We start from the raw sequence: 17,604 nt of genomic DNA on the forward strand, positions 1-17,604 counted from the left end.
CCAGGTATCTTGTTAAAGGCATTACTTAGCTCTGGCATAGGAACAGAAATCAGTCAGGCTGGGCTTAGAAATATTGTTACAATGTGGTCTCTCATGATCATTAATGACACAACTGCACTGGAACTAATTTTGGATGTTGACTTAACCTGTTCTTAGTGACATGTCCTTCAGAGAGCTTGCTACATGAAGGTGATTCTTCTTTCTGGTGTACTAGCCAAACATCTGGAGCTTGCATGTAAGAAAGTGATGCATGTAAGCAAGTGATGCACTTTTAAAGGACAGAAGTACATTTGTTTGGCACCAAGAAACCAGAAACTCTGATTTCCCGATGTGTGCTGTTAAACAAAGCTAAGATACTGTAAATCACTGATGTAATGACTGTCTCAGGCTGGAATTGTGCTGCCTTCAATGATAAAAGTTCAGAAACATTTCTGAAAGTCCTATCCATTTTTTTTTCCAACCTAGAAAGCACCTGCTATCTACTGCCACAAGTAGTCCACTTAAGTTTTCCAAAAGTGGCGAGTCCCTAAAAATGGTCAGTTGTTCTAAAGACTGAAACTGGTTTTACCTAAGATTGTTTTTTCCAATCCTATCACAAGACAATTGGAGACAAATTCTAGTTAGCACAATTCAAAAGACAAAATAATGTATCAAGTGTCAGAAACCATGAATAATTTACATAAGAAAAATGCACAGAAGAGTTTGCACAGTGTATATTGTAATTCCACTACCTACCTTTGCCTCCCCACAAACTGCTAAGACTTTCACTGAATGATAACACATGGTCTTTAACGATTGATTTACTATTCTCTAGCACTTCTGTTGCTAAGTATCCTCAAACATGAATGTACTTGCAGCCCTGAAGTACCAAGTACTGGCCAGTATTTCCAGAGAAATGGCTATAATCACGCTGCTTACCCAGCTTCACAGGTCTTCTCAAAACTGGAGGAAACACACCCAGAAGACTAACAGGAACCCATTTATTCCAGTTGTTTAGGTAAAGTCGTGTTTGTTTGGATAGAAATTTAAAGTACATTCAGTTTAGCACCACCCACTAAATACACTATTTAACTTGAAAAACAGAAGAGAGACATTACCAAAAGCAAGACAACAGGGAAATGTCTTAGTATAAGACGACAAGTTGATATGGGCCTAGATATGCTAATTATTTCTTTTCAATACATGTGCTGCTGTATCAGGCAACACTATTCCATATCCTCCTGGACTGACAAGGACCTAGATACCTACTTGGAGAATATCAGAGCGCTTTAGGCTGAATCCCAGGCAGCATCAATACATTTTATTTACCAGCCTCCACTAGCACCTTCCTCTATAAAACATAATGTTCTAAATACCTAGAACACCTCTAGGTGTTCTGTAGGGCTATTCCCAATTAGTACAGCTGTCATCTGAAAAGTGACATTTCCCAAGCATGCAGTTGCATACTGACCTGATGTTCAGCCATGACAGCATGGGAGTTGTACCTCCACCAACAATCCACACAGTGAAAAAGACGATGAGGAGAGTTGTTGAGAACATCATTTGATGCGAGTAGGTAGCAGTATCCCGTATAGCCAGAGCAAATGCCATGGCTCCCCTGAGACCTACACAAAAGAATGAAATAGCAGAGCCTCAGAAGTACAACCATGCCTATTCATAACACAGCACCTTTCCTTGCCCCCTTGCTGCCACAGGCAGAAACCACTGGGCTCCAGAGAGTTTTAATTCTTTCAGTTTCCTTGAAATATTATACCTTAGGATGATTTAGAATATTGTTTGCCCTAATAGTTTTCTGTGACTTATAAAATCCACAAGTGCTAAAAAAAGGTGTAAATATTTCCAGAAACAAACAGGAAAGAAGTTGTGGAAAACAGCAAAATATATTACAGAAAATAGACAGCTTCCTGAATTCAAATCAGAAAACACTTTTCCAGTTGATTCCATCACTGAAACATAAGTTCTTGATATGAACCTGTTATATTCTGCCTGTGAGCATTTTTCCAGCTGATATCCCCCCTGCCATCCCCTGCCCCCAATTATGAAACTACACTAGCAAGGACAAGCCATGGCATTTGGCCATCTGCAGATGTCTTTAGTAGGGGAATCACAGAATCACAGGATGGCTGAGGTTGGAAGGACCTTTGGAGGTCACCTGATCCAACCCCCCTGCTCAAGCCGGGCCACCTGGAGTAGGCTGCCCAAGACCACATCCAGGTAGCTTTTGAGTATCTCTAAGGATGGAGACACAACCATCTCTCTGAGGAGCCTGTGCCAGTGTGTGGACACAGTAAAAAGTGTTTTCTGATGTTCAGAGGGAAGGTCCTGTGTTTCAGTTTGTGCCCATTGCCTCTGGTCCTGGCACTGGGCACCAATGAAAATAGCCTGGCTCCTCTTCTTTACACCCTTCTGTGTAAAGATGCATCCCTGGCACTTCTTGAGGATGCACATGTTTAAACACAAACACACACTCCATGATTTGCTTTAAATGACAGAGTCAAACTCCTTTATGCCTTCTGTCACACAGATAACTGTTTAAGTCAAATACCTCACTTTCTCCAACTAAGCGGAAGAGGACACTCATAAATATGCCTCAATTTTCTCAGTAGATACCTGTTTCTGCATAACATGTACATCATCTCAGCTAGAAATAAATTTCTGGAAGAGATTCTCAATTCTCCCATCCCCTTCCACATTGAAATGTGGATTTCAAATGAAAATACTGTATTCCCAACATGAGGTGACTGCTTGCTGCTAATACCTGGCATTTCAAGATGTCACTCTTTCCTCATGACACATGTTCTGTAAAGGCTGAAAAATACATGAGGGCACGCTGCAACAACCATTAAGTCTTCTATTCAGGAAGCATGCACAAGGATTATAAAAGCAGAAGGTAGTACTATAAATTGCTTAAGGTTTTTTTGCTTTACCAGACATTTTTGCTTTTACCTGAAAACATCATCATGTGCTGAAAGTTCCAGCTGATCTTATGCCTTCTACCCAGATTCAACAAGAAGGAGAGAGGGTAGATATGTGCCGCTCTACCCAAGAAGATTGCAATCTGTTCACAGCTGAGGGTTAAGGATTTCACTTGCCTGAGTACTCTTGAGTACCTGACTCTAACATGAAGCTTCTGTTTTAGTGAAAGGTTTACATCATGATATCAAGTGTTCTTGTTATCTCTGTCTATATAAAACAGACTTTCACCAATTATATGCAATACAGAACTCACTGCACAGAATGCAAATTTTAACTAATCTTTTAATATACAGTGAAATTATACCTAGTGTTAAAAGTATCAGTTGTACAAATTAAGACTACTTTAAAAATTTGCACTTTAAACAGTTATCACCACCATCATTCAGTTCTGCCTTTCAGACCAACAGAAATGCAGTCCTACGTACAGAAGGGAAGCCAACATAAGACCACCAAGTGCCCACCCCATTACAGTGCCTACAGAGGCAAAATCTCCAACTAGCTGGCAAGAACTTAAGAGTACAGAGTTACTAAGACGATAAATCCAAAAACCACTTGCCAGCACTAGAAAAAGGAGTAGTAGAAGACAATTGCTGAAATTCATGACAGTAGGTGGTAAGCTCCTTCCTTCCCCTACTGTGGTATAAAATATCCAGGGGTTCCAGTGAAGAAGCAGAAAGATGAATACACACTCCATCATCTAAGTAACACTTTGGGGCAAACTAAATGATGTGCTGAAACCCTACAAAACATCAACACAACCAGAAGCCTACCAAACACTGATAATTTGCTGTAGGGATAACATTAGAAGAATGAAACAGCTCTCTTACAGAAAAGAAATAAAACCATATAAGAGCTCTAAATACAACTGGGTTATTGTCATAGCTTAAGTAAAGCAATACTGTCTGCAGGAAATTATGTCTCTAAAAAATAAGATTTTGATTATTTGTACAAAAAGCTTCATGTAATTATTCCAAACAACTTTATAGCAGTCCTTCTGAAGGCTGCAGAAATCAGACATCAGAAGTCATTACGACCAACGTACAGAGCAATAACAGATGGGATTTTGTCAATGACACCGAGGCTTTAGCTCTGCTTTTGCAGTCCAACCTTTCACTTTCAACAGCTAATGATAACTCTACGTGTACCCTCATAAGCTGTTAGCTAATGGGGACAGTAGCTGTTGAGGCAAAATGTGGGTGGTAGTACTAGCTGCCCTCCTCACAAAGGCAGGAAAACACTCAAGATGCAACAGAGGATAAGTGCAGTGGTAGAAGATGTAAAAAAATGGAATAAAAGGTAGGTGGGTAGGAAGAGAAAGGAACAAAGTAAATACTGAAAACAAATCCAAGACCGTGTAACCTGAGAGAGGATGGAAGGCCATGACAAAGATGAAAAATTATGATGCTTAGTATACCAGATACAACTATGCTGCTTGTGTCTTTACCCAGTGACTGCAGGGCTCCAGAGCATTTTTTGGGTCAGAAGAACAGATGCGAGGAGAGACAGGAGATGATGTATTACTGTTTCATAAAAAAAAAGAAATGGCCAAAGAAAAATAAAGATAACTGCATTAAATCCCTAGAAGCAGTACAGAGATGAGAGAAAACAGTAGAAAGAAGGAGAGAAGTTAAGTATGTTCCAAATTAGGCCATCTTATATGTCCTTTCACTGAATTTTATCTCCATTGCTGATAGCCCTACTCCTACAGCAGGCAGAGAGAAAGCAAGACTGGAAGACTGGTTCCCATTGCTTCATGCACACTTTCAATTGCTCCGAGTTGTCAAGCAGCAAGAAATGTAGTGAAAAAATAGTTACATAAGCCATTTCAACAGAGGCGAGGTGCAGAGAGGAATATAGTGATCCCTAGCTTGTATGAGTGTGACTACTACTAAAGCATTCAGTTCTGAGGAATTCTAGAGCCAGGCACCAAAGTCAGCCAGGGACAATGGGATCTGGATACCCACCTCCAACACCAGCACCTTTCAGCACTGTGTACCCTTCATGTCACAGTCTGCACCACAGCTCAGTTCCTTCCTCCTATTACCTGAGATCCTGACCTCTACCTTTGGGGTATTGCTCAAAGATAATCTGTGCACCCACAATCCTTTTTATTTACTTGAAGTTTGTTTGCTTTCTTCAAGGGACCATTGGAAGTGAAATTAATCCTTTCCTATGCCTCCCAAGTTCAAACCCAAGCACTGCTGCCTATCAATAGCCAAGTCACAGAGTAAAGCAAACTTATTTATTTATTGAAACTATATGATTTGTAGCACTTGCTCAGGTACAGGGCCAACAACTGTGTGGCACAGAGGCCTTAAGGCTCCAGTATAAGGAGTAAACAAAGATTGCTCTCAAAATTATTGTGCCTGCAAGACATCAGGGAAACTCACATCAGCCACCATCCTCTATTTGGTAAAGCCAACAGACATCAATTTTCAGGCACATAAATGGAGAAATCTCACAAAGGAAAAAAAGGATACAAAAGCTCCAATGATGAAAACCGGGCTGAATATGTGTTTCTGGAAAGTAAACAGTGCCAAACCCATATAAGAAAATATGAAGTTCTCAGCCAGGAAGTGTAATACCTCAAAGAGCTAGGGAGAAAACAGTCACAGGTTAAAGGCCAAGCAATAAAGATGCTTTTCAAAAACAATAGTACATGGACTACTACAGCAATATACTGTGTGACAGGTGAAAAAGTCTTGCCTGCTTAGTACGACTTCTTGATTCAACTGACAAATTATTGTATGTATAATGCGCCTGGGTAATTCCACAGAAGAGGACAGCCACCACACCTGTGAACAGAATCACATGTAAAAGTCAGCCTGTTTACTCTGTGAGTTCCACGCATTTTCCCTTCCCAAGTTCTATTAAATTTATACAACATCCTTAACCTTGAGATTTTATGAATCTTAATTTCAAGTGAGTTTGATTCCAGGTTGGGAAGGTGGTATTTTAACCAAACCATAGTTCTTAAAAGCCTTAACCACTGTTCTGTGAGCTGCACCTTCAATGACATTGTACAGAACGTAAAAAAAAAAAAAAAGCTTTAAGTGCTAACATCATGTTTCTCATAGGAAAGTTTCAATGAGAAAGTAGAAAATGGCTGCTAAGATGGACAGGAGTTCTGTCCCCGTGTGCTTGAATCCCAACAACTCACCAGTAAATCCACATGCTTCTGCAAGCAAGAAAGTGCTCCAGGACATCAAGAAGAAGAGAGCCGTCTCCAGCAGGGGGAAGCAGTGCAACTTGGTAAACTTCGTCACGTTAAGTTATTTGTTAAGGGATCAAAAAAAAAAAAAAAAATCCTTTGCCTTCTCTGTACCTTGTATTTATGAAAAACACTTTAATGCACTAACCACCAATAGCTGGAAAACTTTCAGTGCTGAAATTCCATCACATCAAGACAAACTTCAGAATCAAATCCTTTTCTTGCAACAGTCAGTTTGGGCTATTTGTGCTGCATATCCATGGCATAACTGTGGCAACATCTCTTTGAGGTAATGTCTTACTCTATGTCACATTTCCCTGCAAAGTGCTAGCAGAGAAGGAATATATACCTGGCATTCCATTTAGATTGTGTGTCTTGGTTTCTTGAGGGGGTGTGTGCACATATGTTTGCTTTGGGTTTGGTTCCTTCCCCAGTAAAGATCCCCCCCATTTTTAAATTATGCATAAAATACATTCAGATTCATTTAATTCACAGGGCTGCTCTTGACTGCAGCCACCCTTCACAGGGCTGTTCTTGACTACAGCCACCCTAAGAAGAAGCAGATTTATCAGAATTTTTCTGCTCAGATTTGTTGTCTCTTTCAGCAAGCGTGGCTACTTCTGTACTTTTGAGGCAAAACAGGAATCCTGCCTACAACAAAATATATTTCCTTGTGTTGATGTGTTTTAGGTAAAAGCCAACTGAGAGCAGCTCAATCTTTCAATGGGAAGAACAAACAAGTTCAATCTTCCACAGAAGAGCAAAACTTGAGGAACATCAAACACACTGAATTAACAGTTCATTCAGCTCCTGAAGAAGCAGACTAAATTTCTTAAGTGTTAAAGATAGGTCTTCACAACTACAAAAAAGTTGTTCACATATTTAGATTTTTAGTGGGTATTTTTCCACCTCAGCACTACTCTGGCAGCAGGTAAATACTGAACAGCTCACTGTAGTGAGGTGCAGACAGCTATGCGCAACCCTACTAGAAGACACAGAAAGAAACCACGTGCTAATAGGGGTGATAGACAGATCCCTGCTCTTTCTGAAAGCTGACAACTAGACAATCTTATCTGAAACGCAAGTGGGAGGACAGAGAGAGCACAGAAAGGACACTTGAAACAGTAAGGTAGTAGCACTCTCCCCTGCTCATATGAAGGCAATTGGTACGTCAGCAGATGCACCATCATCCACCGTTGCTCTCCATGTGTAACACTGCTGTATCCTGGGCTCTCTGCAGAACTACACAGTTTAAAGCTAATTGGCAGCACTGTTGCTTGGGGAGTCATGGCTCAACATGGGATAGGGATGTTAAAAGCAATGAGCAGCACCACTATTCACAGGAAATCCACAGGTCCTGGGAGGTCTGGGGCTCACAGCACTCGCCTGCCTCCTGCAAGCAGCAGTCAGGTAGCCCAGAAAAATCACTGGAAACCACCTCCTTGGGGCTTTATCACAGAATACAGCATTCACAACAAGCCCCAAGTGATTGACACCAGAGGCAAACAGCTGGCAGTGTTTCAATGGGAGCCTGGTTTAGGATGAAGCAAATTCTGAGGCCTGCTACCTGCTCTCCACCCACACCTACTTTTTGTTGGCATTCTCTGCTAACTTGGAGGAGAAGGGCAAGGACTCTGAAACACATACTCCAGCCACAGCTTCAGCTGCGACCCTACTTTGTCAGAAAGGAAAAAAAAAAAAAAAAAAAAAAAAAAATTATTCTCTGTGACAGCTGGCATTACACCAAATATAAAACTTGGTAGTTTTTTAAACCACTGTTAATTTTCCACATAAACCATCTCTCTAAAACTTTTGAGGATGAGCTGTTACACTCAACTGAATTTCCCCCCTGCCCCCAACAGACCTACAATCATGCCTCTGAAACAGCAACATCCACTGTAACAACAATTAGAACCAGCCTTCCCCCAGAGCACTCAGATAATCCCACCACAAGTTATTCCAGTGCCTGGCTCAAAAGGCATTCGTGGAGGCTTAGGAAACTGGACAGCCACAGTCACTCCACAGGAGAGGCAGAGGTTGAACCTTGTTCTCCTGAAGTTAGTCAAGGGTCTTTGCCAGAACCAGTTCCTCATTTCCAGTCTTTTCTGGCAGCTTTGTGAAGCAAATTCCTTATTCTCCTTTCTGTTATTATAAGTAATCATACCAAAACATTTCGTTAAATCTGAAATGAAAACCTGTGCTCATCATTTTGGAGGAGATGAAGGTGACAGAAGGAAAAAAAAAGCATTTTATTATTTCATATAATTGACCAAATTTAAGTATTAGTTCAAATCAAGCTATTATTGTTGTTTTCTTAGCTTGCTTTCTTTATTCCTCAGAGATGGCCTTCTGCTTCACTTCATTTCAACCAGCCAGATTCTGCAATTTAGAAAGAAAATACGAAGTGGTGCAATGCCTTAACTGTTATAAAAATAACCACAGATAGCGAGGTCAAGACAGCTTGCTGAAAGCCAGAACAAGTCCCTGTATATTATCTGCATCATATCTGGAAACTAAGGAGTCTGTCTGCTTTCAAAGGACAATGCATAACCACATGAAACCCCTCACTCAGAAGTACAGTTATAGGTACTTCACAGCTACAGGAATAACAGTCTAACTTCATTCATGACTTAAGTTATGGGATATAATCAGCTATGAAGACTAAAATGCAAATTTACAGTTTGCTTTATTAACTATTTTCTTTTGGAAAAAAATACTTACAGTTGTATAACTGAGCAACAGTTTAAGGATTTTCTGTGTTGTTTTCTTTAAAAAAAACCCAAACCAAACAAAAAACAAAACAAAACGAACCACCACAGAGGCTGTCCTCCGAACAGCCTCCTATCACCTTCCTGAACACAAACATTAGAAACAGCAAGAACAAATTGCTGCTTCAGAAGCATGATTTTACAAAATGGATCTGAATGCATTTCAGCTATAATTAGTAGCAAGCCAAAAACCACAGCAACAGCATTTAAGCTGCCAGAGCTATGGATGGCCAGTAGCCTAAAAGCCAGATGAAGATTCATGGTTCTGGGTCACACTGGTGATCAGGGGAACTGGAAGGCAAACATAAAAGCATCAACAGCACATCTTCTCCCTTATACCTTAAGGGTTTCCATTATGCAGGCACATCAGACAAATCTGCACAGTGTGGATATAACAAGACACGGCTGAGACATTATTGCTTAAGATGAAGAGTCAGAGGTTCATGATTATTGTATAAAATACCACATTTCACCCCTTTTAGACCAGTGTTCAGAAGTCTAGCAAGATCAAAGCAATCTGGGATACATACAAATATGGTTATACTACTCAGTCTGAAAGCAAAGAATGTTAATCTTTTCCTGAAGAAGCATCACGATTTCTGTAGCAGGTCAGGCTTAAGGTCGACTATCTGAGCCCAAAATAAAACCCACATAAATTGCATGCTGAGTGCCTCAGAGCACTAATCAAATAGCAGCAGTAAGTTTCAAAAGAACAGGACAGATCATGCAAAGCACATCATGTTATAATGTTAACTCTGGTAGAGATACAATCTTATCCAAGATGGATGACATCAGATTTCTGGCAAAAAGTTTAAATGCAGGATTCAAAGAACCCTGTGGGGTCAGAAATAGCTATTAATGAGTTAGCTGAAGACAGAACCAAACACCAGTTATCACATGAGATGTCTTTCAAGCCTGATAATAAAAAACTATTTTCTGAATTTCATAAAAAGAAACTGAACATTAGGACAAGCCCATTTAGGGCCTTCCCCTTGGCTTCCAGCATGCAGCGACATTACTGAAACTTCTAGTATGGCCACAGTTATAATGGAAAAAGATTTCTCTGAGTACCTATAATGCTTTTCTATAGGCACATGAATACTGATCACATCTTCACACTCCAATTAAAACAAGCTAGAGTCAATTTTAGTATAGCTGGAAACAGGAGAGCCCTGTTAATACCCAAATGTGGCATCTAGTCTGGAAGAGCTAAATGTGAAAAAGGATATCAGAGCTGTCACAACCCCCGTCACTGCTCCCATCATGAAAGAACCACTGAAAATCCCCAGGAAAACACCAACAGACTTGAAAAATGCTGCTGCATCAAAAGCATGGGTATTTTCACCTGTTGGCTGGTAGGCAACTATAGATCTAGAAAGAGAGTAGCACAAAGGGAAATTAGAAGTGGCATCAGGAAAGTTTATTCCATAACAGCAACACAAGAGACAATCCCAGACTGAAGGCAAATTTGCCATTCTGGTGTATGTATGCATGAGGGATCTTGGCAAATGTTTGCAATGTTTATTAATTCAGTTCAAGACAATCCATTTAAATTTCAAATAACATTTCTCAGAAGAAGTATTTATTTTAGATTAATACCAAAAGCAATTAAATTATTTCAGAGTAGAAATTCTGGGAGTTACTTACGAAGATAATACAATGGCAACGGCGTCATTCAACACACTCTCCCCAAACAGAAGGGCATAGAGATCGACATCAGCATGCAGCTCATTAAATATTGCTAGCACAGTAACTACAGAAAGAAAAGAGAAAAACCACGCTTGCTGACTTCAGGAACAAATGCGTGAGCTGACAGAGCAGACTTTCCAGTTTGCCTAAAGCAACAAAACTTAAGAACTGAAGTACAGAACTAAAAGTAAACTGGGAAACAGACTAATTAGGTTTATCTATAGGTAAGCAATTCCACCATCACTTTTCAGGCAGCTCCAGTAAGAGGTGGCTCTGCTGATCTCCCATCTGCACGGTGTTTATAAGAAAACTCCCATGATCAAGGGGCATGGGGCAGACAAAGCACTTCTACCAAAGCCCCAGTGTTTTTTGTAGAACATGTTCCATATAAGGTAATCCACAAAACATTGTGCAGCTCTTGCTACTTTTAAAGGCTGTATGGTTGTTGACATAGCTTTATTATTTCAGCCAACATAAAGTAGTGCTAATAATCTTAAATGTTCCCCAAAACATACACAATGCCACAGAACTGTGCATTTGTGCAGAATTTGAAAAGGGAAAGACTGCTAAATATTTTTAACTACCTTTTCAAGAAACTTCCATCTGAGATGAAATACCATGATCTTGAAGATGTTCCCATATATGAGCTTCAAAAATTACACAGTGATTTTTTGCATAAACTGTATGCAACCACTAGCTGTTCAGAGCTCAGCTCAATCACAGGAACTACTTCCCATTTTCACCAAATCACCACTGAACACCTCAGATAAGCTGCCTCAGATAAGCTGTTTTAAATGTCAGGCTTTATACTACATCACTCCCTATCCCAGTCCGACACACATCAGCTCTCAGACTGACCTGTCAAGTAGACACCTATGTGAGCCTGCTGAACTTTGAAGGATGACTGGATTATTTTGGCAAAAGCTCAAATCACTTTACCAGAAGAGCATTCTTCTGCTTAAACTTGTAAAACATGAAGGGTATTTGAAGGAGAAATATTAATTCCCCACACCTAAAAGCTTCAAATATTGCTCTTAAATTATCCAATGTCCCAAGCAATGTAGCTGAAGAAGGAAATCCCACTATCCAGACAAGGTAATAATTTCACCTATTAGCAGTCTTAAACTTAATGCACACTAAACAAAAAACCTACGGGGTGGGGGGGAATATTTAAAGTATTTGAACACAAAAGTTACATTTTTCCCTAAACATACCATCACGTCACACCAGTCCAGCACCAAACTGACAGAGAACAGCTTTCACAACACTCAGAATTTGCATGCATTTTAGAGAAGATGATCAGAGAGACTAGCGTGACATAACTGAAAATAAATTGCTGTTAATATCTACATGCTAGGCAGCCAAAAATCCTAGTAATACAATTACTTTAGAAGGTTATTAAAAAAATGTTCAGCAAGCTACCTGGATCAGTGGCAGATATTATCGCTCCAAAGAGGAGGCAGTCTGTATAATAGAATTTATCAGAAAGCTGACCCACCAACTTCATTAGTTTCACAACCCCATACATGAGATTCCTGAAGAGAAAAAGGATAAAACAGTCCAAGTCAAACAAGTTGGTCCATTTCAGACAGGCAAAGGAAAAGCAACAATAATTTCAGGTGGGCTTGGTTATGGTACAGCTCTGGAGGACACTTCCATGGTTTAACACTAAGCTCTCAAAATTAATTTTCTTCTTCCCTATGAACTGATCAAGCAATACATGATCCAGAAGATAACATTTCAAGCCAGTAAGCAAAGCATGAAATCTGTTCACACTACTAGTACACAGAATCTAGAAGTTGTTTCCCTTTTCTACCAAAGGGAACATTTCCCTGCTCAAAATTCTCCTCAGTATTCCTTCTCCCAATACAGTACATAGGCCAAAAGCTCTGAACTAAGAATAGCCTTCTAAGTACTTTTCTAGTGAAATTCTTTGAGACAAACCAAAGTCACTTAAGTAACTTGGAATTTCTGTATTTCAGAATATCCATACACTAGACACGCTAACATTAGCAGCATATGAGACGGTATGCAAGTAAAGCAACATTAACTAGCTATCTTATACTAAATGTGTGCGCACACATACGCATAAAGTTATATATATACATACACATCTGCAGAGAAAGAGAGAGCATGCACATGCAAATGGGACATCTCTAAAAGTCTGATAGCTAAAATTCTATTACAAGTAGCGTCCACAATTCAGGTTTGAGTCAATTCCAGTAAGACTCTAACAAGGTTTTGTTTTGGGCTGGACCATTACATCAAAAAACTCAATACCCTTCTTTAGCTTTGTGGACTTGTCAAGTGATTCAAACTTATCAATTTCATTTCAAGGGACAGTATTGTTTAGAAGTGTGGTAAATCTCAGCAAAAGTTACATTCACATTTTGTCTGGAGGATGCACAATAAAATCCTCAAACAAACAAATTACAAAAATGAGGTACTCTGGAAGGTCACTTTATCAACCTAAACTTCAGTATAGAAAGAAACTGATAACACAGAGTTCACTTACCCAATAATAAAACAAGAGACTGCTGTTCCTAAAAAGGCGTAAGCCAAAATGGACCCCAAATTCCTGAAAAAGTGTCTCTGCATAGAAAAAAAAAGGTTTGTATAGTTATTTAAACCAAGTTATATCACCTGTTCAAAAACATGCAGTGTACTACTACGCTTGCATTAATACACAGAAACACTCCTTCATTTCAGACAAACTCTTCTGCTACTGCAATGGAAATTCTGTCCAACTTCAATAAATTGAATAAACCAAATCTGAACCATGTATTAAATCCTACGCGTAGCTTATTAACAGGAAGCTTTACACACAGGTATTTTCATAAGAGATGTAAGAGTTAGCTGCACAATTGAAAAACCAGCACCAATTTACGGCAGTTTCAAGCAAGAACAGAATCTGGACCCTTCTGACGTTCAAGATATGGCACATCCCCACTGGGATTCAGGTTTGGGTCCCCTTCTCAGCATAATTTACTGCATTTTGCATATTTGAGGAGGACCAAAACAACTCACAGCAGGACATCTTTCACTTTGAACTTTGCCAGAGGTTCCGTTTAAAGGAAAACAAATCAGATTCAATAGTTTAATGTGTTTATAGTTAATAGATTATAGTAAAAGTACAAGTTTATAGTAAAAAGTACAAGTACATTCTCTTGAAACAATATGACCTAAACATCTATGAAGGAAATTACTTTTTTTCTTACTGCCATTAACAAGAAAATGCTTGAAATGGAGACTGCGCTCCTGAACAAATCAGCAGTCTCACATTAAAAACAAACAAACAACAACATAAACCAAGGCTGCTCTCCTCAAATTATTATACTTACTTTCTTCAGGCTATAACCAGCATGAAAAATAATAGGAGGCAACAGAATGTTGAAAAAAACTTCCGGGTCAAAAGTTACCTAAAAAATAAAACATGAAACTACAATTAGAAACAGAAATACACAAATTGTTAGGTCGTTTTCCTCTTTCATTTTCTGAAAACTACTATTTTCAGAAATAGCTAAGTTGACCCTCCAAAATACTGGCCAGCTCTATACATATATAGAAAAAAACTGCAGCTCTTCTTGGCAAACAGCATCTAGGAAAAACAGGCATTACATCCATCACCAATGATAATCTTGCAGCAGTCCTGAACACAGTCACCTTTTTTAAATTAAAAAATTCTAATAAAGATTACTCTGAAGAAGATATCTCTTAGTGTGGGACATCATATATCTGCAGATGAAATGCTATTTTAGCTTGTGGTTTTTTGCAAGTCTAGCCACTGCACAGTTATTGTAAGCCAGTCGAGTCAGATACAAGACTGGTTTTCAGGAACTGGGATCATATATCACTTCCATGCATTTCAGTAGAAGCTTCAGGTATCCATGAAGGACTACACTACAGTAAGGAATAAAAAACAACACTTAAAATCCAAACAGAAGACCTGCACAGATGTGAAACTAACTAGGCTCTCTTCAACCCCTGTCTAAGCACAGGTTAGAAGACAATCACAAGTGTGCACTCCAAGAATAGGATTAATTTCAACTAACTTTAGCTATATGTACCTGCCTGCTATAGATAAACAGACACATAAGCTCTCTTTGTAGTCAGCAGAAAGAAGTATTTTTAGGTTACAAACCTTATAGTCTCAATCTTATACTTCAGAATCTAGCTTTGATACACACAAAAGGTGATTAACTCCTGACACTGAATAGAACAAGTCAAATAGCAGATCTGGATAACAGTTGATAGATTAATTTCAATTCCAATACCAGACTGTCTCATTTGGGGATTATGGGGATGTAAGCAGTAACTATTTCCTGACAATAAACAGATTAAAAAACCCTAGGAAAAAAAAAAACAAAACAAAACAAAACACTGAGAAACAACCACTTTTCACTAAGAACTGATCGTTTTCCTTGTATTACACAAAGCACCATCAGGCTTTTTTTTGTCCAGCTGGTCTTAGTGAATTCTACAGATGTTAGAAACATACATGAAGTCTTCAAACAGCAACCAAAGGCTTTGGGAAAGCACTACATACATGTAACAAAGCACAGTATTGCCAGCAGCAGTATAATACAGAAGATGCTTTTGAATTAAGCATTTAAGTGCTGTTACTATCAGGAATACAGATACTCGATACTACCTAACATTCAAAGGGACAGAATGGGGGAGGAGGGAGGGAAGCACAGATAGAAGAGAAACACTCAGCCAAGCACAAGAAATGGTCTACCCTTACCTTTCGCAACATGTCATTTTGCTCCACGTTGTGGATCTTCCCAGGGCTTATTTCCCCTTTGAGCGTATACTCAAAGAACTTCCCGCTGACGTTGACCAGCAGGGTTGTAAATGGCCTGTCCTCCTGTGAGCAGCTGAACGGCTTGTCGTGGCCGCTGGTAGAGGGAGTCCCATACCTCAAGATCACCCCAACTATGAGTCCTGGAAGAGAGTTAGAATATCCATGAGGCCAATTTGCTACTCCTGTACCTAACTTTCTAGTTTCAAATAAAATCCAAGGTACAATGCATGAGCCTTACGAGTGTACGTGCATTATAAACATTTTGCAGTGACTAGTTACTACCAGTTTCCTGCAGAGGAAGAGAGGCCCCAAGCACATCAAAACCATCACTGAATTTATAAAGGCTGATATCTGTCTGAAGTGACAACCAAAATACTCCATTTTTGTGTTTTGTCTTCCTCACCCTCATTCACACCTTTAATACATAAACCCTGAGTTGCATGAGAGGCTAAACACCAGGACACATGAAATACATCTCACCTGCCTAAGGACAGAGCTGAGTAGATACACCATTACTGGCAAATAATGACTACTGATAACACGTGACCATAAATAAGCTGAAACAGTGACATTTGCCATAATATTTTACAGCTGCAGCAAGGGTGCAGATTTTTTGTCTGGGAATTCTAAGCAAGCAAACAATGCCCATTGCACATCATCCTGTGTACTCTGCAAACCTCACAACTAAAATTTGGATGACATGCACAAAGAAGCCAGCTATGTGTCTTCTCCACATTTCACAGAAACAAAAATAAATACAAAAGTGGGCAATCATAAGAGACCTAAGATTCAGGAATATAAGAATTACTCAGCCAGCCTAGATAAAATCCAACCAGAAAACACTATCAATAAGAGATGTAAACACAACGACAAAGAAGCAATTTTTAACTTGATGGAAAGGCCATGCCAGGAGGCTGAAGAAGCACAAGGTTTTAACTGAGCACTGTTTCTTTCACAGCATACTAAGAAAAAGACAAGACTCCAGTTCTGCAGAGAGAAAGTGTAAGAACAGTCAATGTAGTTTTGGTCTGGTAAGTAAACAAATTGATACCCACTTATTAAAAGCTCCCCTGTCACCTTAGGATAGTCTGGTGATTTATTCTTCATTCCAGACAACTGCAAGATGAAGATTGATGTTTGACCCTTTTTTTTGACAAGTCAGTAGTCAATGCTAGTTTTGCTCCCTGTGACCCTCACTCTGAATCCACAGATCTGTTTCCCCAGATGCTAAATGAAATTGACAGGTAATAACCAGAGAATAAATGAGGTATAACAAAGACAGAAATCCTACCACACACCACAAAAAAAACCCTTAACAGACTTATCGTTGCGACATAGTGTAAAGGATAACCAAAATGTACCCCAGAAAAGCAAACCAAAACCCACACCTCATTCTCTTCAAGCTCAGAATGGAAAAATAGTTTTAATGCAAGAAAAGGTAGAGCAGGTAGTAGCTGTGACACTAGTGGGCTGCTTGCTTCTGGCCCTCTTTCTCTACCATCAAGAGAACATAGCTGCAACAAAATCATTACAAAGTAACTGGAAGATTAAGAGGTATTTTATTTAGAAAAGATAAGTATGTACTCAAAGAGAACACAGGGGAAGAAAACCCCTCAGCAAGATAGATCTATTTACTGAAATCTCAAATGCTAACAATTTAAATATGGAGGTTTATACAAGCATGGTCCTCGTGGACCCACAGCATTTTACAGCTATGCATGACGGATGTGTTGGAAATGCATCTCTGAACAAAGTGACAGGTTACAACCACTCACTTCCAAGCCGCTTACACTACCAGTTATGGCTACAGACACCTTCACCAACCCAGCCAGGCAAGAAGCCAAAGTTTTCTGTGGCTCTCACCCCCCCACACCTAGAAAGACTTAGGCTCACAGAATACATCAAGAAGACTGTCGATGTTAAAAAAGGATCTAACCAGCATCAGCCATAAATCCTGCAGTAAATCATGAGACAGAATGAAAACTGTACAGATGAGCTTATACATAGTAGTGGCACAAAGCCAGATCTATACTGCTACTAAGCTGAGAACAGAGAAGGGGACACCGATAGACGAAATATCTTCTTAGGCTCAGAGTCTTCCCGTTGTGAATTCACTGCAAAAACAGATGGGAAATCCCCATTGCTATCGCATTAGT

At 39.5% G+C, this 17,604-nt stretch overlaps 1 protein-coding gene across 1 annotated transcript in view; it reads right to left on the minus strand.

Annotated features, from left to right (window-relative positions):
• Positions 1-17,604, minus strand: part of SLC9A7 (solute carrier family 9 member A7) — a 52,188-nt gene that overhangs the window by 25,222 nt on the left and 9,362 nt on the right. Inside the window, exons 2-12 of the mRNA XM_026845981.1 lie at positions 15,389-15,588; positions 13,986-14,063; positions 13,160-13,236; positions 12,067-12,179; positions 10,603-10,708; positions 10,185-10,326; positions 6,137-6,242; positions 5,683-5,771; positions 5,457-5,570; positions 2,947-3,058; positions 1,451-1,604 (exon numbers count right to left, since the gene is read on the minus strand). Of these exons, the coding sequence (XP_026701782.1) occupies positions 1,451-1,604; positions 2,947-3,058; positions 5,457-5,570; positions 5,683-5,771; positions 6,137-6,242; positions 10,185-10,326; positions 10,603-10,708; positions 12,067-12,179; positions 13,160-13,236; positions 13,986-14,063; positions 15,389-15,588 (1,291 nt within the window). The remainder of the gene's footprint in view (positions 1-1,450; positions 1,605-2,946; positions 3,059-5,456; positions 5,571-5,682; positions 5,772-6,136; positions 6,243-10,184; positions 10,327-10,602; positions 10,709-12,066; positions 12,180-13,159; positions 13,237-13,985; positions 14,064-15,388; positions 15,589-17,604) is intronic.

The sequence above is a fragment of the Athene cunicularia genome, assembly GCF_003259725.1.
Source record: "Athene cunicularia isolate RWA chromosome 1 unlocalized genomic scaffold, athCun1 chr1_part1, whole genome shotgun sequence".
Lineage (NCBI taxonomy): Eukaryota > Metazoa > Chordata > Aves > Strigiformes > Strigidae > Athene > Athene cunicularia.